General features: G+C 37.1%; 1 protein-coding gene across 4 annotated transcripts in view; it reads right to left on the reverse strand.

Moving 5' to 3' along the window:
- Nucleotides 1-567: 567 nt before the first annotated feature.
- The window catches only part of CALCRL (calcitonin receptor like receptor), a 69,399-nt gene continuing 42,448 nt past the window's right edge, over nt 568-27,518 (reverse strand). For all 4 annotated transcript variants that reach the window (XM_076342177.1, XM_076342178.1, XM_076342175.1 and 1 more), the window contains 8 exons: nt 26,393-26,484; nt 20,643-20,769; nt 18,892-19,045; nt 17,579-17,639; nt 17,392-17,458; nt 11,420-11,638; nt 11,013-11,054; nt 568-4,428 (listed from right to left, as the gene is read on the reverse strand). In XM_076342177.1, coding sequence (XP_076198292.1) covers nt 4,207-4,428; nt 11,013-11,054; nt 11,420-11,638; nt 17,392-17,458; nt 17,579-17,639; nt 18,892-19,045; nt 20,643-20,769; nt 26,393-26,484 — 984 coding nt within the window. In that variant the 3' untranslated portion in view covers nt 568-4,206. The remainder of the gene's footprint in view (nt 4,429-11,012; nt 11,055-11,419; nt 11,639-17,391; nt 17,459-17,578; nt 17,640-18,891; nt 19,046-20,642; nt 20,770-26,392; nt 26,485-27,518) is intronic.

The following is a 27,518-nucleotide window of genomic DNA, read 5'->3' on the forward strand; positions in this document are numbered from 1 at the left end:
CACCATCAATTCTATTGGGGGGGGGGGGGGGGCGGAAATCTCACCTATTTTTTCTCCTGCTTTGCTTCTTGTAGGTCTTACAGAACAAAACAGCTTCTGCACAAATAAATCTCTTTGGCTGAGATTTGGTTGAACACCATGTTGAGAGGAACTCCACCTAGACTGATGGAATGAAGAAGATAGATATTCAGTCTCTACTCTGCTGCCAGCTCATGATGGAACAGAAAATTTGGCTTCTTAACATAAGTAAGTATTAACAGATTGTTATTAAAAGGCAGATTCAGGAGACAAGAAATAGGAATATGAAGCTTTTGAGTAAATAATTTTAAGTGCAGCCATCTTACATTAAGTCATCTATGCAAGCTTCCTCCAGAAAGGCAACACTCTACTATGCATTAAAAATGTAAGTATTAAATAAACAAACACTTAAAAACTGAATAATTGTTAGTAACTCTATGTAATGACCTTCTCCCTGGATTAATATTTAATTAAAACACAGTTAAGACATCTGTGAAAGCCTAGTTTAGATCAGCTTTGTTATTTCCGTATTACAGCATGAGATCTGAATAAATGTAGTAATATTTTATTGATCACAAACATAATACTTCTTTCAGCAATTAAAATGCATGATGATTCATATGGACAAAGTGAAAACAAAGCACAACCAAAAAATAACTTCACATTTTTTCCATTTCATTCTTAGTGTAAGCAATAAATACAATGCTATAGCTTCTATTAATCTTATTTACATAGTACTATACTTGAATGTTGCCTGGTTTCCAGCCCAAATGTTTCATGACATGAAAAGGAGTACATGTTGCAGCATTTCTACAGCCAAATACTCTAGTAGATCATCACAATGAAAAAATACATAGCATAAACGCTAATATCAAACAAACAAACAACTGAGGGGACCCTGCAATGGAGCATTTTATTAATTGAAGACAGTAGCATTAAAAATAGACATTCCCTCTCATAGAATACTAACATGCTGATATTACAGATACCAAATATAAGACAAGTATTTCTGTAGCCCCTGTAGATTGATACAATAAATCCTCACTAAATAACAAAGAAATAAAGAGCAAATAATAACAGATAACTGTTTGCGTGTTCAAAGGAATCTCACAGCCCCACCAAAACAGAGTTTACTTCCCTCCCAGAGAATACAGATAAGGACTACAACATTCTGTAAAGAAGAAAATAAGCCATGAGAAATCAACATAAGGATTTGATTTTAATTTATTGTGACAGAAAAACATTTTAAGAAGCAGACCCTTCTTTTGGTTGTGTAGGAACTGAAAAAGGTGAGGTAGGAAGACAAAATACGGAATTTATGTTTTCCAATGCAAAATAGGAAATACGGTAGTTAACCTCATGAGGAGAGGGGAAATGTAGCTCTCCTATGCCATGTAACCCTCCACAGCCACAAACATTTTCTTGCACATCCAGCTGGATGTGTGTTTCTTTTCCAAAGTGAAGACAGACGTGTGCCTAGAAGCATGCTGTGATTGTCCACCGAGAAATAGGATGATTTCTGTGGACAAACAATTTTCCCTCCTAACTTAGCATTACAAGTTCCTCTAACAGAGGACAGAGAGCAATTAGCAACTAGTACTTTGTATTAAATGATAAAAATTTATAGGCTATTAAATTTGAACTGCCTAGCTGAGAAAGAAGCTTAATTGAAAATCTAATACTGCATCACACTCTAAACTATCACATGTTTTAATTACAACAACCCTCCAGGTACCATTGAAATAATTGTCTGATAACATGCCATAAAGGACTTCAAAGCACTTTAAATGGACAGATGTCTGCCTGGGCTTTGATTCTCAGCTGGTACCCCCTGATTCTGAAAATGAAACTCAAGACAGATTTATACCAGTTGATGGTCTGGTTCCCCAAGTGTAAAGCTGCTATACCAGAGCAGGGATTTTCTGCACTGCTAATATTTTCAGAACATTGCACGGATTTTAAGTAACACTATATAGATCAGCAAGCAGAGTTGTAAGCAACCTCTAATCATGTTGTAGCAGATATCGTTACTGTATTCTTACAATTTAAGGGATTGTGACATCTGATTGCCAGATTCCACACTATTCTAAAGTACAGAATCTGACTGATTTTCAAATCATTCCTACCAATCAACCAGACAGCCTTGCAGAAGAACAGAAATCTTGATTTGTGCATCCTAGCTGAGATTCTATATTATGAAACTAAATAATTAATAAAACACTTTCTAAATTCAAACTCCAGACATAAGAACTGTAAAAAACTACAAAAAGGTGCAAGTGGCATGAACTTACCGCATCCTCCTTATGTTTTCCTTCTAAATACAAAGCATTTAAAGCCTGATGAAGTCACAAACCAATAAACACTGTGACAGCAAATTAACTAGATGCTAATGAAGCTTACAGAAAGGCTACTGACAAAAATGTTTAAATGTTAAAATCAAGTTGTTCATATACAAAATTAAGTATTTAAAACTGAAGTGGTCTCAAAGAACTGTCTTTCACTTTTTTGACTGGCTTGCATGCACCAGATATACATTAATTAGCATAATAGTCTACCAACTCCAGCATCTACTTTTCTTCTACTTAGTTTTGTTTTTTCCCCACTTGAAGTAGGCTTATCTGCAAAATAAACCAATGAAACCTTTTTCTACTTTTGTGATTTTTAATAAGACTTTTCTAAACTCACCTCATACCACGCCCTCAGTCTTGAGCATTTTTGTCATTTCACTTAAGAAAACTACTATTTCTTTAAAGCATAAAGATTTACAAAAACAGACGTTGCTATAAAGACACATTTTCTCAAGACCTTTCTGACCACTTCCTCATTTTCAATGAGACCTTTATTCACCAGTAGAACCAAAGAAACAACTTATAAAGTACTGTTCTAAGCTAAGTAACTGAGATGGAGATTCAGAATCAAGCACTCCAAAATAATATTAAAATTCTCAATCCATAATGTCTTGAACCTTTATAACACAAACCTTGTATTGGATTTTCCAAGTAATGATAATTACTAACGTTAGTTTGCTTGATTAGTCTGAATCTCACAGACTGGCTTTAAAGGTAGTATGTCATTTGCACTGCGTTCAGTCTTGCATGCTTTTCTCAGACAAAAAAAACCCAAACAAACAATATTAATCAAAACTTTGCCCCAAGAATGAAGGAATAAATTATCAAGCATATGGCCAGGGAAATACTTAAAAATAAAACAAACAAAACAACAACATGGCTACAACAAATTCCGTACATGATCTTTTCCCAGTTGAGTAAATTCCTTAATCACACAGTGAAGTTCCATCAGCTTCAATTATGTATTAGTGTCTGGAAGGATTTACATTTATTCAGGTTACTACATTTCTTTCTGGCAGTAAGGCCTCATTGATCTTGTCTGTGTTAAAGCCAATAAGGAACTTCCATAAACTTGAAGAGAAGGAGACACCCCTGTATATGAAAAAATAGTTTAAATAAAATTGCTCAAAGCTTGCTGTAAAATATTACGTTGCAGTACAGAAGTAAGTAGAGTCTCAGACTTGCACTGGTGTCTCTATGCTTGATTTTAAACAGTGGAAAAAACAAACTGGCCAAACCAAACGAAACGATCAATATCTTTGACCAGACTAAACCATCAATATCTTCGAGTCTGTTATCTCAGACTACCTGTTGGGCTTTTTTGACAGTCAAATGCTGGACACAAAATTAACCTGGACAATCTATTGTTATTATTGCACCTACTTTAACCATTTTCCTTTGTTCTGTTTTAGGTTGAATTAAGACAATATAGTATGGTATTTACACTCTAAGATTCTATAGGCAAATGAAGTGGCTTCAACACAACACAGTCTTATACAAACTTCCAAGAAAATAAGAAATCCTTCATTGATTCCCTTTGTACAAAAAATTGCCAACTTTGTCTACACAGTAGAAACTGAAGAGGCAAAGTTTGTATCCTTATATAAATGCACATACATATATAGATATATATGTACAGATGTCCATACTATATAGATACACAGAAACACAAACATATGTATATATGCATACATATACATACATATGAAAAACGTGTTGGTTTAGTTTGCATCATTCAGGAGAATAACATATCCCGAGTTAGGTAAAAACTTCTGGCCGTGAAGTCATTAAATCAAACTTGGAGTTCACGAGGGCTTGGCATATGCCAAGCCTTTAGCAGTCAACCATACAGCTTTTCTGTTTTTAAAACGACACTCTCCGTGTCATGGTAGCCCTTCCCATTTAAATGTTCACTGGTGCAGTCGTGATTGTAGCTGTAGCCTTGAACATCGCTGATTGACGATACGGTGTAGGAAGCAGTGCGCATAGCATCCGAGTGGCTGAAGCTGTGCTCAAATTGGATTTTGTACTGATTCCAGTGCCTTCTCAAAACAGCTTGGACCTATGCCAGAAAACAAAAAGAAATGCACATAAAACCCTTGGAAAGATATCATTGGACTTCATTCTTCGATGCATGAGTGCCATAATAAATGTGTCTAAGCAAATTAGGTAGTAAGGCTCAGTAATCCTGGAAAATGGGGGTACCAACATGTGATCTGTCACATGAGATGTTCTGAAAGATTTACAATTTAAGTAGGCATTATTCTTTGGCAAATTTGGTGTGAAATAATTACCTTTTATAATTGTAGCGTACTAGTTGCTCAGGAAAAGCACAGATTACAGGAGGAGCAGCAGCAACACAATTGTCTGCTTTCTCCCCTGTGGACTGAAGTCCAGTGTGGACAGATCAGATTTACAGGTGAAAAAGGGCATTTCTATTCACCCTTATATTCAAAGGGCCACATCCTCAGCAGCTGTAAATTCTTATACCCTCAGAAAACCATAGCTGGAAAAGGCCTTTAAGATCATCAAGTCCAACCGTTAACCTGGCACTGCCAAGTCCACCAATAAACCATGTTCCTAAGCACCATACCTACACATCTTTTAAATACCTCCAGGGATGGGGACTCAACCACTTCCCTGGGCAGCCTGTTCCAGTGCTTGACAACCCTTTCGGTGAAGAAATTTTTCCCAATATCCAAACTAAACCTCCCCTGGTGCAACTTGAGGCCATTTCCTCTCATCCTATCGCTTGTTACTTGGGAGGAGAGACTGACACCCACCTCGCTACAACCCCCTTTCAGGTAGTTGTAGAGCGCGATGAGGTCTCCCCTCAGCCTCCTGCTCTCCAGGCTAAACAACCCCAGTTCCCTCAGCCGCCCCTCATAAGACTTGTGCTCTAGACCCTTCACCAGCTTCGTTGCCCTTCTGGCACAAGAAAGCCTTTCTTAATTTCTGACCATACCTTAATCAAATGAATAGAAGGACAATTTCCCAAACTCTGTATTTCTACCAGGGTTAAAAATAAAGCTGATGAAATAGCTGTAGGCCCCAGCTGGTTTACATGTCTCCACTGAAAGGATGTTATGTTTATCATAGCCTTCCTCTCCTACAATATGGTTGAACACCTGTGCATATTGGATTGATGAAGCATCACATTCATGAAATTCACACAGAATTAGTCTTACAGTGAAGATGCCAAGTGAGGAATGCTAAGAATGGTAACAGCTATTGTTGTTGCTTTTTCAAGAGAATTTTTTTTAATGTTAAAAAGACTGCCCCCACAGATCATGAATATTTAACTTCCTCTTCAGCCAAACTTTGTACACAAATTATTCCTGCATTGACTGGCAAGGCACTGACTTTCAAGAAATGCTGGGGGGGACACTGACACTCACATTTATCCAGCAGTGCACCCCAAATCACAGGCCTCATTCACAAGCATGACCTTCATTTCACTTTGTTACATACAAAAGAACTAAACAGTGAACAGCGATTCCCCCAGTTAAATGTTGATATTGTGGGTAAATATTTTTAGGATTTTCCATATGTCTTCAGGGTTTCTTTTGTGTTTGCTTTACATTTCCCTAACACAATGCCTTCTTTTGTCTAATTTTATTCTGGCTTTAATTACGAAAAATAAAAATAAGTAGAAGAAAAGGGATGTAATTTTTAGTTTTCCTGCAGTCTGGTATCAGAATCCTCTGTTTAAAGGAGAACTTCATATTTCTTAAAATCCTTACAAAGAAAATGTAAAAGGGTAAGGGAAGAAGTATCAACTGAGTAACATAAGAAATTATTATTTTAGGGCAAAGGAGATGCTCTTTTACTGTTCATAAAACCATTCCAATCCACTCAAAACATATAAACACGAATCTACAAACATGGAAGAGAAATCAAGTGTCTTAATACTTCTGAGTATCTGATCTTATCACTCTTCATATCAAAATTCTATATTTCTTCTGAGTCTAAATGGCGAGTTGTTGTTTCATCACAGGAAGTTTGTGACTAATTAATTTGCATTGCATAGCAATATACAGCCTTAAATCTTCACACGGGTTGAATCTCTTTCCTGTAATCCCTCATAAAGCCAAGAGAAGAGGCACATTCAAAATTCCATCTTTTCCAAGAAGGAAGCTTGGAATTTATTTTTAAATCATATCAATCAATCTGTGCATATCACTAAGCTATGTTCCATTTGTTCTCCTTTCCACAGTCAATTACCTCAGTAAGATTAGTGTTTTATTGTAGATGCACACACAAAAAAATTACATATTGAGCAATTTTCACTTTAGACAAGACGGGCTTGAGATGGGAGAACATCAGCAACTAACTAAATGGCTTAACCAAGCTCAAAGAAGTCTATTGGCAGAGCTGGGAAATAAAGCCTTACACTCAGGTCCTCTCCCACACTTCCTCCTGGTTGCTTCAGTAACACTTATTTGTTCGTCTTATTTTCAGTTGTTAATAATATTTGTAAACCAGTCCTAAAGGATATCAAGTCCACATAGCTCAAGAGAGCCATCAGTATCCCTGCAAGACAAGGGCCTTCGGGCTACTTCTAGGGAGAAGATAGCCCATCAAGCTTGCTCTCTGGCCAGTGACAGGTTGCTATAAATAGCGCTTCCTGTATGGGCAAACACCGTTTCCTCTATGCCCGCCCCAGTGCCCATCCTGCTCTCGGTGCACTTCTAACTAAGCCACGTATTTCTGGCATTCTTCCCAAAGCCTCTCGGTTACTGCTGAATCAGTATTTCACCTCTGTCCTACTACGTGTCTATTCTTGTAGGGTGTTACATCCTTTCTTTTATTATTACTGTCTTGCAGTCTTCTCTAAACCGTCCAATCAATCATTTACAGAAGAAGATGGGAAAAATCAACGAGACAACTAATTTTCACCAGTAATTATACTCTGTTTAACAATATACGTGTCTACCCATGAACTGAAAACAGAACTTTTATCACTCTTTCCTCAGCTTTGAGCAGTTGCAGTCAGCTTAGGAGGGGTAGCACTTTGTTACTTTGTTACAAGAAAGGATATTAAGCAATGCATTTAATGAAAGAAAGTAATGTAATAAATACAATTGTGTTTCTCCGTCATTAATAGAGATGCCAGTTCCAGCTGGCAGATTCTTGCTTTCTCACCTTATTAATTAGTAACGGCTCTTTTGATGAGTTTCCATGTAGGGCTCCTTCCAATCAGCTCCTTAAAATACTAGTAGCTTGATGTTCAGTATAGCACAAATTAAACAGCTCAGTAGCCAACAAGGAGAAAAAAAACCTACAACGCAACCTCGCCTATTGATCAAGGGATTGTATAATCCTGCAGACCTGAGACCATAAGCTTTACTGCAACATTTCTATACACCAGTGGAAGGAAAGAAAAAAAAACAAACCCCACAAACCTTACATGGATAATGTAGGTCATTTATTATCACCTGTTATTAATAGCTCAATAGGAATCTTTCTGCTGATTTATCAGAGATCTGGGACAAGCTTCTCCTCTGACTGCAGCCTGTGTCACCCCAAAGGCCGCTCTAGTCCAACTCAAACTGGAAAACGTGATGAGGTAGTCGAGAAGCATCTCAGTCTGTGGGATGCTGGGACATAAGCAGAATGCGAGTGTCCTTAGGGTAGCCCTGCCACAAAAGATAAAGATGAAGGGTTTGCACGGACGCCCTTGTCTGTAGGAGGTTTAGGACAAACAGCTGCAGTGCATGTTAGAACCGGATTTGACAGATCATCCCTGGCTGCGCTGCTCAAGAAGTTTGGAGATGTTCCTTGGCTACAGTCAGCAGGACATACCAGCTATTTTTCTTATGTTTCTTACACTAGAGCTCTCCACTAGCAGACGACTTTCATTCCCTTTTTCACCAGAGGTGGCCTGCAAACCAACACTTGAACAACTCCTGTTTGGCTCCTGATATTTGGTATAGAAAACATTAAACGGTACAGTAGCAGTTGGGAAATGCTAAGATTAGACAGAAAGAAAGTAGTGCTTTTAGCATTTTTAATTGCTAATATCCCACTGGAAAAGCTTTGCCCCATTTTCAGTGTTGATTCTAATACCAGTATTCACCTTTAAACCACAGACTTGCTGCAGACAAGCATTAACACCACTCTCTGATGCCCATCCTTTTGTACAGTCTCTAATGAGGTGTTGCTGTGACAGGTGATGATAAGCATCTCGTACACAACAGGTAAGCCGCAGTTGCAGGCTTTGTTCAGGCGTTGTTATGACAGCAACAGACTATAATGGCAACAGAACACACGTGTGCCTGCAGGCTCGCATGCCTGGAGCAGAATCTTTTAGTAGCCAAAGGAAACACTTTTTTTTTCTGTGCAGACATTTTTTCCTAACTACACCGTCATTCTTCCCCATGGATTTCCTTACTGATACAGTTGTTTAAAAGCCACAAATCCCTTGAACAAGTTGTAATTAAAAAAAAAAAAGTGAATAGTGGTCATTGAAGCACTGAACCCAAAACTGCTTTAAAAAGCATAAATCTCCACTCTACAGACAGCAAATACAGACACGTACATTTAACTGACAAAGTCAAGGCGCACGGTCTAAAAATTAAATGCCGAAATTAATTAATGTTAAAATGGCTAAATCACCCTTTTAACATTATCCCACCGGTAGGTGTTCAAGAAGTGATTAATCTGTTACCATTTGTAGGAGTTGTGGAAAAGCTCATCTTTTACCACTGATCAGCCCATGGTGAATTCAGGATACTGAATTAGTGGGATGACTCGGGTTTGCTTTTCTTACACAGCAAAAGGGAGCATGCAAAAATATGAGTTTGTAACAATGGAATATTAACAGATACAATTCTTACTGATTATATCATATTTTAAAATTAGAGTTTTGACTTGTTTAAGTAATCAAGTAGCCTCAGAAGATCCACAAGGATTAAAAGGCAGAACTGAGCAACGGACAATGTTGTTTCATAGAAACTGCAGAGATTTCAAGGTGTCCCCCCCACACCATTTTGCACTGGAGCAGGACAAACTCTCTGTTTGATTTTTTCCAAATACCTGTTTTTAGAAGGCATTCTGAACTATAAAATTTAGAAGGGAAAGAGTGTGTGAAATAATCAATACCGAGTGTGGGCAAGTGATCAGATCAGATCCAGGACGCTTAATGATGTGTTCTGCTTTGAATCAAATATATAAGCAGGGACTTGAAACTGGATCTACTTTATCTTAAAACCAGATCAAAACCACTGCCCCATGCCCACTAAACTGTGAGAAAGCCTCTCTTCATCTTTTCTACCTCCTTGGCAGGAAAAAAAAAAACCAATCATTGAGACACATACATTTCTGGGGGGAATAAAAATAAACCTTGAAACCCCATGGAAGTTTCATTGCAATTCAGTCAGCTTCGGACTTGGAAAGAGAAGGAAAGGCGATCTGCATGAATCAATTCTAGTATTAGCCAAATATTTACTGGTAAGTATGTATTACTGTCCAATAATATTATATAAGCACACTGATACAATTTTATAACATCTGATAAAAGAAACTAAGGGTTCAGTCACATGAAAACATCTGGTTACTCCCACACATCTGCTTACAGCCATATACTGCAACTGCACTAAATGTAGAACAAACAGATGTGTAGGATTGTAATTGTTCCTCTGCCAAAGTGTTGGAAAAGTACCAGTTAGTTTTTTGGTGGGGTGTTTTTGTTCATTTGTTGGTGTTTTCTGGGGGGGCGGGGGGAGGTGTTTGCAAGCAAGAGCCATATTAACAATTTTGCATATATATTTTTTAGCCTTTCTACCCCTTTGATCTCGGACACTGTAAGGCCCTGTAAGTGTACTCTCAAGTACAGCTTGGGGGCCAGAGTTTCTAGATGAAAGTCACTGTGTGCGCTCCAGACTTACTGGACCTTGATCTATTCAAGGTAACAGCAAAGCTTGTTAGCTTCAACGGAATAAGTACTATATATTACTGAAATCCTGAAATCTTCTAACTTAAGAATAAAGAAGTTTGTTTTTGGAATTGATTGATGATGGTTTCTTAAACGTGCACTTCTTATTCAGCACAAATTTCTGACCCAAGCACAATACACTATTAAGTTCTGATTTCTGGAATGATATTTTTCAGCTGTGCTAAAAAAGAGTTTTCCAAACTTCAGCCTAAATTTTTCCCAAAAGCTGTCATAACACAACAGTACCCCAGCACAGCAACATGTATGCCATATGCTCTAGTCCTGCTGCACAGAGACCAAATACAGTGATTCTCCAGGATAACAGATGCTATACAGCTTCTAACATAGACAAATATATCTTCGGGATATTGAATTACATTTTACTTCTATATGATATTTATTGAGAATTTATATCAAAGCGACAAGTGTCTTCAATTCCGTATATAATCAAGGGACATGTATATTGCTCAGCACAAAAGGGTCGGTCCTAAAGAACTTAATGATACCACAAATGATGGCATAGTCTTTCCCAAGCTCTGCTCTTGGCAGCCAGATTATTATTTTTTTTAATTAGTTTTTACCTCACAAATTTAGATTTAGAAATTTTTTTAAAATTATTTAAAAATTACCATCTCTTTAATTGTTGAAACAAAATAAAAATATATAAAATAGGAAAAGTATTATAAATATATTAAAAACTGTTACTCTACCTCTCCATTAAAGAAGCAGAAAATTGTAGCCACCAGTAGACCCTGTAAAATACAAATAAAAAGATTCTGCTTTATTTCACATGCATATGGATTTTTCCAGGTTTGAGATAATTAGAAGTTCCTGATAAAATTCAGATATAGATAGCAAAGAAAATGTAGTACAAATCTAAACTTGGTGAATTATTTCTAAAAATACATTACTAAGAAGTATCGGGCCAGCTATTTACCATGATGTTTCTTTCCTTTAAGAAATGAAAATTCAGCATAATGAGAAAGTTAAAGTAATTTATAAGAATATTGCATGAAGGTCTTTAAAAATGAAATAACACGATCATTTATCTTTTATTTGCTTCACATGCCAACTGCTGTCTAGCTCAAGTGAGCAAAAACTGTGTAATGCTTCCTACCTGGTAGTGCATAAGGATGTGCATCACATAGTCATACACTTCCTCAGCAATCCGGCCTTCTGGTCGCCATGGAAACAGCACAAATTCAATGCCAAGTAGCGGAACAAGAATCAGGGTAGCTCTCACTGCTTTCATGTACAGGTTGGATTCTGCCTTGTGGGTGTCTTTCAGCTTGGTTATGAGAACACGAACGATATTTAGCAGGAAGAAAAGATTCACCTGTCAGAAAAGAAAATGACACTGAAGATAGTCTGAAAAAGAATCCCACATGCTGTTTTGTGATACTAAAAACCAGAAACTCAAGAAAACTCATACTACATGGATAGCGTTGTGATTGTACAATAAACATGAGTTAAAACTCTTTGAAAACACCTTCAAGTAACTAAGATGTGGCTGTAACATCTAATATCCACATCCATTCCTCTAACTTTTTAAGCAAGTATCCACCCAGATAACCGTCAGTCTTCCAGTGCTAACAATCCATGCACCTTTCTCTCTGCTATCACAATAACAGCACACAGGTGAATGATTAGGTTTTTTAAAATGATTTTGTCTTTTTAGGTTGGTCAAGAAAGAGGATGACACACTCTCCCTCTTTGTATTTAAATACGGTTCTTCAAAAAGCTGCTACTTTATTTTTCAAATATGAATTTGACAAATTTATAGAGAAGAAAAAGTCAGATTTTTAAAAAAAAAAGAAATAAAATGAAATAAAATTGCAGGCAAAATGCTGCTACGAGGAACTGTATACTCCTGTAGACAAACAGCAGATTTAACATTCTCACAGTGGCTAATGGTTGGATTTTTGAATCATTCAGCAGAACTGCAAATGGGGCAAGCACTGAGATGATGCTCTACATCATTCTCATGCACTACTGAACTTGATTATTTCTATAGCTATTAAGGCTTTTCTCGTTAACAGTGGTGTATATCTGTTCATTCAGTTTGACAAAAAAAATCCCAAACTGAAATCACAACTATGCAGACTACGTCTTTCAACATGTGAGCACTCATAAGCAACTACAAAACTAATACACACACACGTATGTGTATGTGTATACACACACACACCAGCCTAAGGATGTTAGTAACCAGCACAACAGCAACGTTAGGGATGATTACACCATATTTTCATCTATCGTGCAATAACGGCAGCCCCTTATAGAAACTACAGCTGGAAGAGACCTTGAGAGCTCAGCCAGTCCCATCGCCTTGCCCAAGGGCACCGAGGCAAGACAATGCTGCTTAGGGGACCCACTATGGAAGGGAGAGACCTAGAGTCTGGTCCTATCTCTTCTTCCAGATAATAGTTGTTGGCAAGGACAGACAATCTAGAGACAAAAGGGCGGGGCGGGGGAAGAAGCCAGCAGACAGACAACTCCCTTCTAAAAAGACTAGGAATTCCTGGTCTAGGAGGAGGCCTCTGTCTTGCTGTAGGACAAGTGCAAACATGGAATCCATTTCAGACCATGTGTGTCACCATGTCCCCCACAACCCCGGCAGAATTCTTTCATGTCAGTTAAGGTTTTCACAATAAACAGCTGTGTATTGTTATGGCAACATGGCCCTTGACAGAGATGTGATGTTATTTATATTCTACTTACATGCTATTTAAATAATTTTAACAGGAAATTGTTTTACATCGGAAACTACTGCATGAATTTCTCTTGGAAGTCTCCAGCTATCTTTAAGCTTTGTTTAAGCAACCGAGGTCTGATTCTTTCTCAAGGGATTTATTTAGATTTTATGCAGCCCACGATCCTCATCCAACTTCCTATAGTACACATAGACAATAAGACCTTCCTCCATTTCTAAATGTGTCTCAAACACAGAGTTTTCAGCTCTCTCGTGTTTTGGTAGCACGGCCAATTCCTATAATACTATCCTTGAATGCTAACTGAAGATGAAAGTTGCAACAGCCAGGAGTAAAATACCACCCAGCAAACTATTTTGTTTACAACACAGTGAGATGCACAGAATTTTTCTAATTGTTCCCCTTACCCACCAAAAGCAAAAAGCACAAAAATAAGCATGCAAAGAGTTTGCAAATAGATACTAGGGCAAACAGAAAAGATGAACGAGGCAAAGCAGAGGACAGAATTGAGAACAGTATGAGTGTCAGTAAAATATGCAGCACTAATTTTTGATGAATATCTCTTCTGTCACAAAACAGTGAGATCAGGATGAACTGAATTCTTAATTAAAGTGATGAAAACAGGTCTTTATTTTAGCAAGGTAGCGAGTAGATTTTTACATTTAAGCAAAAGGAGGCCAGTGGAACTACTCGCATATATATTATCATCAAATTGACTGTGATGGTTTGGAAAACACCAAAGGAGTCCTGTTGTGCTAGCTGCAGTATGAACACATAGTAAAATACCAGCAGCTCCACAGTGACCTGAAAATTGAACCGGGCAAACGAACAAAAATGGAAACAAAGGCAGAGAAGGCAATCCTAGATAAAAAGAAATGTTTGTGCCTATAATGGGAACTTAGTAGAATTTAGGTTCTGCCTTAAGAGTGGCTGTGAACTTAGCTGAGCTTATAAGTCAATAGGTGCTGCAGTTCTTGAATTAAACTTTCCTCAGGTCCCTGCTATTTCTACTTCTCTCCATGTTGAGTTTGTGCTAAGCAGCATGGTAATCTTTATTAGCATGTAGGTTTAAATTCTGTTTAAACTCCTTCTTAGGATGATATAAACAGACCATTCTCAGCTCAAGAAGCTCAGATATTCTTAGATACTAGCTGGTAGCCATTGCTTGGCTTTTAATACAGTTATGCAGCTTCAGATCTTAGCCTGCTTGAGCCTAGCTTGCTTGGGCAGAACACCTGTATGTGCTCATGAAGACAAGTTTTATACCTGGCCTGTGGACATTTCCAAGGCTGGGTATATGAATGCTAAGCATTCAACTTCTAAACTCCTAAGTCTTGTACTGAGTCCAGCTTAAAGGCATTAAATGGGTCAGTGACAAAGCTAGGAGCTCCTGAACTTCCTTCTAGTACATGTTCACTGAGCACGCTTACTTCTTCTGCTAAAAGAATTTGCATCTATAAAAGGCTGTCAGTCTAAGACACCAATACATAACATTATTATATGGCAAAATAAACATCCCTGTAGTATTATTTATATAAATAATGGCATAACTAAATCAAAATCTACTCTTTCAGTGGCACCAATGCAAACTACATCACTAGTGCACTAGCACATCTGAAATCTACACTGAAATCAATACTGCTTTCACTAAAGTTCAAATCCATTGCTTTTTCACCCCCCCCTCCATTTTGATCAATATTTGTCTAGTGTAAAAACTAACATCACCCTCTACTGTTTCATTCCCACACTATTTCTTTAATTGTGGTTGCTTAGGCAAACAGTTGTAATTAAATGGTCAACTGAAGACAATTCCAATCAAAATGCAACCTATGTCTTCTCCCATTTCCAGTTTCTTTGGCAGGGATCTGACCACAGTTATGTAAAACAGGGACCGTAAAAGCAGCGTTATTGTTAACTTTATGTAACTGTAGGATTTGCAGTGATGTACATGAGTTAAATGCCCATTGGCTTCTGCCAATTCTCCCTGGCACCCACTTGACAGTTCTTTTCATGTTCTTTGACATCTTGCTCCTGCAAGTAGAAACAGTGTCTTCTCCCTTGTTATCTAATTTGCAGCTTAATATTGTTGCTTAAATGTCTACTAAAGCAGGTCATGCTTAGTAAAGTGTGAAAGTTGTATTTGGCAAGCAAGCTGCTTAGGCAAATGAGGGTTCTGTTCACAAAGCCTAAACACATGTATTTCATCTAATGTCTTTATCCCTGGCTTGTCTTTTCTGAATTGACATATTGCATTTTTTTGTTACCAGAAAGGAAAGCAACTCCTTTAAGGTACTTTCACATCACAGGCAAGATGTGTAGTTGTGTTTAAACTTGGTGAAAAATATAGGAATATCAAAAGTATACGTATTTGTAAATTACAAAGAGAATGGACAAAGATTCTGCCCAAACCAACCCCACAGAAGCGATTATTATGCCTCCAGTAAAATCAAAGGACATTCTTAGCGTTGCCTTCAATGGAAAGAAGACTTGACAGTTTGGGACTGATCCAGTACATTTGAGACCAGTAGGAGTCTGACCACTGTTTTCAGCGTGACTTTGTGGAGGCCACTGCTGGGAAGGAGAAAATGATCCTTCATCCTAAAATGAGGTCATTTCATGGAAGATGGTATAGTCTCATAACTTTTAAACAAATTTTTCTGTTGTTATTTAAGCAAGCTCTGACTAATACGAATTATATTTCAGCTTTAAAGAGCTTTACTTAAGTGATATATCTGTGAAGAGACACCTGGGGAAAGGAAGTAAGAGCCAACAAGGCAATGCAGAATAGCATACATTTTCTGGGTGAAGTACAGCACCACTGAAGTGAGCAAAAAACCCCTATCCCTTTCTGTGAAAACAGGATTCCACCTTCTGCGTAAATTAAAGAGAAGAAAAGTTGAAAGGATTTAGAATTCGTTTTAAGTTTACAGATTAGAGCACTAGTAGAAGTGTCTTAACATGAACATACATGGCAGACCTGACTAACAGAACAAGGGATTATCAGTAATAATTCACACCCCAAGGGCCATGGATCTCAGTAATTTCATGGGGACTGCCTCTGGCTTCCCATGCAGAGGACCTCAGGTGTGTCATGGTATCAACACAATCTTCAAAATAGAAGTTCACCAGCTAATTTCACTGTGGATGAAAATGGGAGTCACAAGAACCACAGGATTTATACAACAGTCTTCAGAGAGAATTCTCTACACACAGAATGCCCTCTGCAAACAGTTTAACAGAAGAAGAAATTCACGTAGATCAGAAACTGAAATTATTTCCAAAAAGTTACTTAATGTTTTCATTCTTAATGAATTTCCTTGCATGAACTGAAAAGCCATAAGAAAAGTCAGTAGACATGTATACAATACCTTTGCCAGATCAGTTTGAAGTTTCTGTTACAATAAGAGAGATGACTGTAATAGTCAGCAGCTAATTCTGGTCACATATAGAATGCCTCTACACCGCAGCATTCTCTGCGTTATGCATTCATGGATATAAAATATGTAGACAGTTGTATAAGTAGGTACATACTAGTATTTTCTTTTATTATCCACCTCTTTCTATTTAGCAATAACCTATTGACTAAATTTCATAGGTTAAATCAGTCCTAGAAAAATTGAAGTACAACACTGATTTTTATACAGGGGAGTCTTCAGTTACTTACCTAGAGTTTAATGTCTTCAGTAGCAAACATGCATGTAATAGAGCTGGCATTAACTTGGAGTGTAAGACAGAACACTGCGCTCTAAGAGTTCATGAGGACTAATGAAGCAGAGGAGTTGCAATACCCCGGTGGCCAAAGCACACATTGCTAGATTAGTATCAGAACAGGGGCAGTCACAGATTCTTGCAGAACTATTTTCACTGGTTCTTTCCCAAGGGCCTGCTCTAGTTTCTCTCCATCCCGTATTCCCACCCACAGTCAGTCCTGACATTCAAGAGTCCTCTTTCTGAACCTCAGTGAGGTCCAGTCTGGTAGCTGTTTGGCCACATTAGCACAGTGACACAATGATGCTCGTATAGGGTCAACCTGCCAAATGGCCTGGGCAGTGAGAAAGCATTCTCAGCTAAAGGAAGGATTTGAACATGGCCCTCCAGTACTCCAGGTAATATTTAGTCCTTCCTTGTCACTAGCATTTAAGTGGAATGATAATCAACATTGCAAAACCTGAGTTTCTCAAAGGACCAGGGGTACAGCTCCTTAATAAGGCCGACTTGTGTATCTGGTATGTCTAAGGCACCTACTGGGTTAAGTGAGAGTCCTGCAAATGACAGTGACCTCTAAATGTTGGCTTTAGGCTCTTACCAACTTTATAAGCCCATGAAGAACAGCCAGAAAACAAACAAGAAAAGCAATTATCATCTGAAAAATGCCTACCAACAGAGCGGCACAAATAGGGCCATGGATGATGTACAGCAGATGAGTATCAGAGCTGATCCAACAACTAGAGAAAACAAACAGGGAAAGAAAAAAAAAATTGGCATTTTATTATCTGTTGTATTCTTTTTTTTTTTCCTTAAAGAAAACATAACAGTTTTGCACAGCAAGTTGAGATGCTACTTACTTGTCGTTATAATACAAACTTCTAGCAACGGCATGTATGCAGGCAGGGATCAGTGGAAAACCTGTGAAGAAAAAAACAATGTTTTCTTCATATATAAACCTGGCTAATAACTAAGTAAACCTGCATCTTTTGCAGCAATCTTCTCTATTTTCACCTCTTCCAAACTATACACCTGCAGAGCGAATAAAGAAACAGGGACCAATTCCGTTTCTATTTTGTCAGATTTCTTTCAGAGGCGCGTATGAAACCTTATTGCCATTGTTTTACCAGGAAATCCATACTAACACACAGAAAGAAAAGGCAAATCAAGTTATAACTTTTTAGAATGTAACAATCAATTTTCATTAACACAGATGTTTTTCAGACTGCAATCTGCAATAAAGCTAAATAGGTAAGTAACATTAGAAAGGTAATTGTATAATACGATCATAGCTTTAACAGTATGATTATCAATGTTGATTATGTCCTCACTGATACTTGCTGGGTATTCAGAAAACAAGGTCACTTGCAAAAAAACCATTTGAAAACAGACTCCGGAAATCAGGCTGAATTCAAAATTTAAAAACAAACAAACAAATAGTTATCTGGGGTCCCTGACACCCTGGTGGTACCTAATTTTCAGAAACTACCGAGCACCTATGATCTTTTAACCACATCTCAGTTGTGTCTGTAGTGGGACAGCTAGCGACCCAGGTACCAAGTCATGTTATAGCTGAATGGGCCAATACACTGAAGCTGAGGAGAAAGTCCTCACTTGCACTTTGTGAACATGCTCTTGTGCATTATCTGAAATGACCAGGTTGGGCTCGTTAGTTTTGATACTGATATCACTTGAGGCCTTCAGCTATGGCTATTCTGTATTTGCTTAGTGAACAATACAGGTCAAATGGAACTGCTGGAAAAATAAATCCTTGGCCATCTCTGACTCCGTGCTGACCCTCCACCCTAGACATGGCGAGACTTCTCTGAAAACAAACATTCATTCCTGAATAAACATCTTCAAGATGAGGAACAATGAATAATTACTTCTTAATGTCTTTTTTATAATAGGAGACTATTTTCTCTATACAAAGGAGGAGTCACTTCCTGACTCCAGAAATGCATAATCTCTCTTTCAGCAAAGATAGAGGTACATACAACTTCCTATGTTAACATTTCTAAGCCTGTTAAAACACTACAGACAAAGAAGAGGGGTGTGTCATCGTTGTTCAAAGCTACCCGCTCAGAGAAGCAAAGGGACAGATGTTCAAATTCTCATGAAAAGGAGTAAGAGATTGCATTAGCCTGAAAATACAGAACGTGAAATTGCATACCCCAGCCAAGAAGGTAATACCACATCAAGTGTTGTTTCTCAGCAAAAACAGCCACCACAATGAGAGTATGCAGGTAAATGCCTTCACACAGCATCCAAAAGTAGTTGCAACCCATTAGGTACAGGTAGATGAACTGTGATACTTTGCAACTAACCTGTAGAAAAAAGCGAGTACAATATAAATTTTTAAGTTGCAAAAATCTCAGAGCTTTATTTGCAAAATGGAAAAAAATACTGATCGAGTCAAACGTTAATGTTTATTCTGGTTTTCACTACAATTACATATTTTCTTTTTTTAATAGAATTTTCAGGAATTACAATTCCATACTTCATGGTGACAAAAAAGTTGGTAACTGAGTCTATATCTTTATTATTCAAACATGAGGTCCTCGAGATCCTCAAGCATGATGGCAGAAGGCTCTAATGATATTTTCCCTTATTGCAAACATTGCCACATTTGACCATTCCAATCAATAGGGAATCCTTAAATTATCTGATGGTAACTGCACAAGGAAATGTACTTTAGCGAGGGTAATCCCCTCTTGGTTTTACCAATCACAACATATAACTACTCCAGAGAACGATTTATGTTTTTAAAATGCTTACGATACTTCCAATTTTAACCTAGTCATAGCTGCACTCAGGGCCAGTTGAGAACTTGCACAGTAGGTTCTGGAAGGAAGCTCTCTTGTTGGCATATATTTGTATTTAGCTTCATTCAAAAGATATTCTTCAATTGAAATGTTATGATATAACTTACTGTGCAGACTAAAATGTGAGGTTGTGAAAAAGGAGCAATAGGTAACTTCCAGATTTGGACATAGCAGATCCTTTTTTTTTTCTCCTTCTGAAATTGCTGTATGTTTGATTGATCTATTTCTGGCAATTAGCTTAAAACAAACCAAAAATCAGTGTTGTTTTACCATATTTTGCTACCTAACTCACTTGATGATGATTATTACCAGCTATCTCAAGCCTATTTTCCAGCACTTTGATGAGCTTTTACAGGAGAAAGAGAATTTATCTTTTTACTTGATTCAGCTTCTGGAGTTTTGCCCTAACTTTCACAGAATTTAAATTTATCTTCCAGGTCTAAATAAAAATAAAGCCACAGTTAGGGATTTGTTTGTTTATGTATTTCATTTTCAGGCTCTTCTGTTGCTATAACTCCTAGCCTTTTGGGAGAGGCTACTGATTCACACTTACCCCAGTATTATCAGGAAATGAGAGAGAGAAAAATCAGCCCCGAATCACCGGCTTTTTTATTTTGCTTTTTACTTTTGGAATAAAAGGGTCAGCTTTATCTCCCTTCACAAAAAAAATTAATTCTCTTATTTCAACTGAAGATGACAAAGTTAAAGCCATAGGAAAGTAGCTGACATCCAAAATGCACCCCAAAGCTGTTTTTACTGCCCTTCCTTGGTGAATTCAACTGTCATAACCTCACTGACATCATCTAGAATAGGCTACTTTCTTGCAGTTGTTTCAGTGCAAAAGTGATTTGTACAAATTCAGAAGCAGTTCAGTGTGCTCTGTCTCTTAGAGTGTTTTTAATATTTTGACACCTCAAATGTGAAATGCCCATATCATTGTTAGACATCTGTTGTAATACATAACATGGATACATCGTTCCTGAACATTTTAACCTCGCTATATACAACATTTCATCAAGTATTCATGTCTCAACTCTTCTGCGTTGCTGAAGTTTTTCACATACAAATCAACAGGGCTGCCAAATATACTTTCACTTACTGGATTAGTTGCAACTAACTCCTGATTGTTGGCAACTGCAGTCAGTGAAATTATTGTTACAACAGAGTTGCAAACAAAAGAGAAAAATAGATTTTTATGCAGGGTAATCCTTTGGCAACTCAAGCTCCTAGAAAAGAGAAACAAGAACAAATGAATACACAGGGGGACAACTGTGTGTACTTGGGGAGAGACGTCAAATTTTGAAATACTAGAGCTCTTTATTTTATTAACAAGTCTTACATCAACCCTTTCTTCAGCTCCAGTCCAAATTTAATAGAATGATGTGAAAGGTAACACCTTCCCTTAAATGCCAACAGGAGGCAAAGCAAGTACATTCAGTTCCAGTATGTTTCCAGTGAAGGACCTGCTTTGTAGTGGCTATCTAAAAAAGATTTGAAGAGTGATAATATAACATGTTTCAGAAGACTTACACCTTTTTTTTTGTTAGTACCTTAAGAATTTCCCAATTAACTATCATACCTGAGCTTGAAGAAGCTGTCTTACCCTACGTTTCCATTTACCCAAACCTGTTAAGATTTTTTGAGGATAATTCTCTTTTACTCACATTCTTGCCATTTTTCTTCCTTAATACTATAGCTAAAGAAATACCCAAATAAGTAAAATAACTCAAATCTTATCTTGACTTTTGTATATAACTAAGTTATAAACTGTATATAGAATATAATTGCAAAAAGGAATATATAACTGCATTTAATTGTGTTAATTTTCAAGGTTTGCTTTTAATCTTGCAATAAAATTAAAGAGAAAAATATCTTTGGAAGGGCTTTCTTTTTTTAAACAGAGGTGCAATAATATTAAATAATAGTAGAAGATGAACATAGTCACAGCACATTTCTGTTTATCTGCCATTCTAGAGAAAGCAGGTCTAACTTAGCGCCATTCCAAGAGGCAGGAGTGCTTCTCATTCAAGTTTTTCCAAAGAAATTCAGCTTTACAGACAAACACAAAAGAACATAGAAAGCCTATATGGATATATAAACGATTCAGATCACTGGGATATTAAAGCTTATTGCTCCAAATTCCTGAAAAAGCAAGTAACATCCATTTTGTTATGAAAGCAGATGATCCATTTACAAAGTTGGGTAAAAATGATTCTTTTAGATTTAAGTTAGGGGGTGCGCAGCACATATGAGCAAACTGACTCGATCAGAGTCATACAGCACGTCAGTGCCGGCAGTCAGGAACAGAGCCCGGTTTTGCAGGGTAAGCATTGCTCAGAGAAACATCTCCCACACGCAAAGAGAAGTGATGAAGCCCGTGGTGCTGTAGTCACTCTCAGGAAACACTCTCTGGTTACTTCGGAGAAAGCATCTACTGAAGCCTGTGCTGTAAAGAGTCTGTGCTTTATAACCGCACCTACCTACCTCCATTTTATAGCCAGCAACATGGAGTGCAGTTGATTGACAAAATGAAATTACTAACTGGAGGAGCAAAATCTATCACGTACACATGCAACTGCTCTTCACTGTTAAAGAAATCAGAAATACATTGACAAGGTCAGCAGGGGGCAAGTCTAAACTATCACCCAGGGGGAAAAAAAAAAAAATCAAGTTTTCTAGCCTTTTCAAATAGCATGCCTGGAAGAAAAGATGAAGTACGGACATTGGTGATTCATTTTTAATTTGTGTGGGCAGGAGGGAGAAGAATTATATTTTAACAGAGAAATGCACATATGGAATAGTCACAAAAGCTGGAGGAGTATGTTGAAAACTGTTGAGAATCTGACAGATGAAACAAGAAACAAAATGACCCCACTGAACAAAAGAGACAGTCAAAAAAGACTGGCTATAGAGGAGACTGCACTTCTTGGTTGCATTCTTTGCAACTATCACAAGAAGAGCGTATGAAGCACCCCACAGATACATGGAGTAAGCTAACAGGTTCAGATGTGCACAGTGCAATACCATGAATCAGGCAGAGTTTCTGCAAGTCAAGCCTGGGAGCCCTGAGGCATTCTAAGGCTCGTGTCACTAAAGATGGGGGAAGGAAACCACTCTAGAAACCAGTGCTGCCATGCAGCACAAGGAACTACCCTACGTGAACCTCTGGTTGCCAAGTGTTATTTGCCTGAAGAAAACAGAAAAGAAAAAGTACCCAAAATACAGAACACAGGTTTGGATATGAATTAAGTGATAAAGTATATTCCATTAGGCTTTCTTAAATTTTGTCTTCCGTTTTAATGCCCAAAACGCATAAAGCTTTGATTATTATAATATGCAGTTTTTTATGTTCTTTGTATTTTTATATGCTTCCCCCCCCCCCCCCCATATGGTTTATATATGAAAAGAGAGGCAATGCTAGATTCCAGCCAAGGGCTTTGTGTAAACAAGTCCTGAAGAGCTCTGGAATTCTGTCTGCTTATTGTTAAGATTCAATGCACAGGCAAGGAAAAGCACGTACAGCTAATGGGGCCATCTCTCAGGGTCATCCAGCAGCTGTTCCTGTTGAATATTCAAACACACCCATCCACACCCACCTCCACCCATGCATAAAAGGATTGAAAGGATCACCAGACAAGAAACAAGAAAGCAAGACTGATGACATTTAAAAACGAAGACTGCTTTTGGTAATAAAAGGATTTTTTCCTAAGCCTCCCCACCCTCCCTCTTCTGTTACCCTTCCTATATTCCTTTTTCTGACTGTTTTTCTTAATGACATAATATCCTTTAATCACTTAATTCTCATAATTATGATCTAAGAACATTTGAATGACCTACCCCTGGATTAAACCACGTGCAGTAAAATGAAAACAGACCTTCTGCTAAATTACCTTTTTTCCTTCCTATTTTGACTCCTGTATGTCTTGGGCATTAGGGAAAAAATCATTTCTCCAATACTTCTCCAAAAGAAAAAAGGTAACGTTTTCAAAAGCCCCCAGACGTGTTTGAGATCTAATTTTTTAAGGTATTCAAATACTGCAAAATTCAACCAGTGAGAGCCACATATGCACCTAAGGGAAATTATCCGTTCAGCTGAAATTAACTTAAAGTGACTTAGGAACCTCCTATCTCTCTATCAATCTATCATTCAGCTGTTTGCCCACTCTTTAAACATAGTGTTGCTATCCTCTGTGAGTGCTGTCATGTGATTTGACATGATGCTTGATCAACAATAACTCCTTTATTTCAGGTGGGGGTTTTTTTGTTTGTTTGTTTTGGGTTTTGTTTGGGTTGGAGAAGCATCTTTCAAATTATAGCTCCCCTTCCTCTGAATTCACTGTTTTTTTCAAGCTTTTTCTTGCCTTGTTTTTCTTTCTTTATGAAAACCATACAACTACTATAACAGAAGATTTATAATAAACACATGTATGATCTAGAGTACGTAACAGAATGAGAAAGCAGAGCCACTGCATGAAGTTACTTTTATGTGTCATAGATGAATTTTCAGAGAGGAAGATTGGAGTTCCAAGTTTATAGCCCATTTTATGCTATTCAACCAAGAACTCCAATCCACTGGGGAACACAAGTCACAAACTGGACAAGTATTTCCAATGAGACAATTTTCCTGAAGAAAAAACAGAATTTCAAATGAAAAAATAAAATGCACAAAAACATTTTAATCTTAAAAAAAATTTAATTCAAAACCCAAATGGTCGATATTTGAAAAGCTGAAGATATTTGAAAGAAACTGTCATTTTTCCTATGGAGAAAAGTACCACCTTTCTAGTCAAACCTAAAGATATTCTAATGGTCAGCAATCCAGCAAATGTCATCTGGAAACTACCAATCGACTAACAGAATAAATGTTTTGGAAACATGACAAATTCAAAGGCACCCCCACACAATAGCAAAAAAAAAAAAAAAAGTCCACCTGTTAAAGCTGTGAATAATTATACAAGCTTCAGCCGATACATAATACAACCTGGTATTAATCTAGATCCTTAAATACCCTTCTGGTACTAAAAATATTTTAGAGGAACTGTACATCCCAAGAGAACAACTTGTAGAGGACTTTCTTTAGCTTCCTTTAAATTTTTTAATTCCCTTTTATATCCCAACATAACCACAGTCTAGAAAACGTGGTTTGTGGGTCTGGGTTAATTTCATGTGGTTCTCTGAGGAGAGATGATCCTTCTACCAGAAGGAGAAAGAAATCCCTGGAGGGTTAGACAAACATGACATAGTTATTATGGTAGCAAAGCAGATCACCTGCTTTTGCATTAAGTGCCACAAACCAAGATGAAATTGGCTTGGTTTTCATAATATAGTACGGAAAAATCATGCTTTACTGTCTCTGAACTTTTAAAATCATATTGCATTCCAAATCTTTTTGCTTGCTCCTGAGAAGTCTATGTCAGCATTTTTCCTGTTACATTAGGTATTTAGTGTGTTACGCTTTTTGTGACATTTATAGCAACAGTATAGCCCTTTTTTATGCAAAATCAAGCTTCTTATAAGGGCTCAGAGCCACTTCACATGTTGATTTTGTGGAGGGAAAGTGAATTTGGAAATGGTAAGCATTGTTTTTACAGGTCATATGCAAATAAATTGATTAAAAAACAAAAATGTTTTGGTTTGTCCTCATGAAAGGAAGTCAGAAAGAGCTGAAAAGTCATCTTGAATATTGGATTTCATAAAGAGAGGCTACAAAGTTGAAACACTCTGGTTTGTTGGGGATTTGTGGAAATGTTGTCCCAGAACCTGGGGAAATAATGCGTATCTAAATTAGAAACACTACATTCAGCCAGATGTGACTAAACAGGATAATTTTTTATCAGATATCTGCTACCCCTACCTAATCAAAGTCCAGAGCAAAACCTGAGCTAGCCCTAGAGTTGCTGGTGTATGTGCTATTCATATTTAAATGTTAGGAAAAAATAAAAGGTGGAGTGAGACAGTAGGATATAACGGTAAGAAACAGGTAAGACCGTAGAGCAGATCTATATTATCCAATGAAAAACGATGCAGGCATGATTAAACTAGTGCCAGTTTAACAAAGAAAGCCTACACTGTGCAGTGCAGTATTTGGCAGAGATAACAACTCGTCTCTCTCAGCTCTGCTCATGTGGTAACACTCCTGGTTTCACCTTTCTACTAAGCCTCATCAACTTCTTAAAGAGTCTTTCAGGGGAAAGAAAAGTAAGTTCACAAAATGTGAAGTAATAAGAAGACTAATTTTAAAAGACCTGTGCATTATATCACAAGTTGTTGTGACAGAGGTGATACACCGCTCAAACTTTCTTTTGAGAAGGTAACATAATAACTATTAGTCAGTGGATATGATATAACTGTCACAGACATAATATGGTGAATAAAAAACGAGGATTATTTTTATTATTCCCATTCCTACTGTAGCTCTTAGCCTTACTTTCTTTACAGTTTATCGTACTTTGTGGCTACCTACTTTGGAATGTTACTGTACCTATCATCTGTCGTCAGTATTTTGGTTTCCATTTGCTCTTTAGTTTGGTTGATGCTTGGCATATCCACACTGTAACTTATTATTAAAAAACACACACACACCCCCCAAATGCAAAACAAACAAACAAAAATGTTCCCATTTTCTATTTTCAATATATTCTACAGTTTTTGGTTTGCAGATTTGGGATTTTAGGTTTCTCAGAAACCTAAAATTTTATCACAATATAATGTTCAATGCCAAATGAATATACTGACTTTCTTCACCTTCTTGCTCCATCTAATTTCATTGGGATGGCTGGTGTTTCAAAGTATCGAAATTAGGATTGTTGCAACCACTGATATTTGGTAAAGGATTTTAAATATACTTACTTAAAATAAAAGAATATGCCAAGAGAAATCAGAAGTGATGCAATTGAAAGACCATGTCCAATGATGGCCAAGTAATACAAATTGAGAGCAGTCTGCAATACAAGAACAAAACCAAGCACCTGTGATGCATACAGAACTATTGTTGATAAAGCACATACTTATACATCTCTTCTGCATACAAAATGACTATAATAGGATTAAGAAAATAAAAACATTACAGAAAATGATGAGTCAAGTCTAGAATCCTTGATCAACAATCCAAATCAACACCTTACCAAAATCTCTTTCTGTAGGACAGACAACAGATTCATTGAAATCATCACTATAACTTACCTCTTATCAGTTAAAACATTAGGTTTCTAATATATACTGCTATGTGTTTTCTGAGTATTTACATAAATCTGGCTGTTTATGCTACTGCACTGAGTGCATTCCTGTCTGAAGCTTGATTCATCTATTAACACAACTCTTAAGTAAAACATGTGCTTCCTATATGAATTTATGTATATTTTTCCTCATAGAAGGTTTTTTCTTATCATTTAAAGATACTTCCTTCAAAGGAAGCTGTGATTATGATATTGGAAATTTAGTTTTCATTCAGCATTTAAGGAAGGGCATGAAAAAAAATTAACAATGACTCAAAAATAGTGAAGACTAAACAGTCTTATTAAATAAGCCTACAGCTAAATTATAGAATTATTAAAAGCTGGGTAGATACAAAAGGTAAAAAGAGGAACTAGTAAATTAATATTTGGAATATATATAACATGTTATAATTAATTCTTTGAATTAATTCTCTCTCTCAAAATTTCTCTTGTCTGATTAAATGCAAGATCATCATTTTGTACATAAGGAAATGAAGATTTTCAGGTTGAACCTTATACTATCACAATAAAGCATAACTATCTGGATTCTACAGGAAGAATTAGAGCATACATACAAATGCTCATCTACTCCAAACTGTATGTATACTCTGAACTTATTATTCCAATTTAAGATAGACTAACTGCAGCTTGCTACATATATTGACTTTTGAAATAATATAAAAAGATTCCAGGTAAAGCTTTAAGAAGGTGGTAAGATGAGACAAGGGTACCTCTTTGTTCATGCTAGAATTTTTCAAATT

The sequence above is a fragment of the Aptenodytes patagonicus genome, chromosome 6 (genome assembly GCF_965638725.1).
Source record: "Aptenodytes patagonicus chromosome 6, bAptPat1.pri.cur, whole genome shotgun sequence".
Lineage (NCBI taxonomy): Eukaryota > Metazoa > Chordata > Aves > Sphenisciformes > Spheniscidae > Aptenodytes > Aptenodytes patagonicus.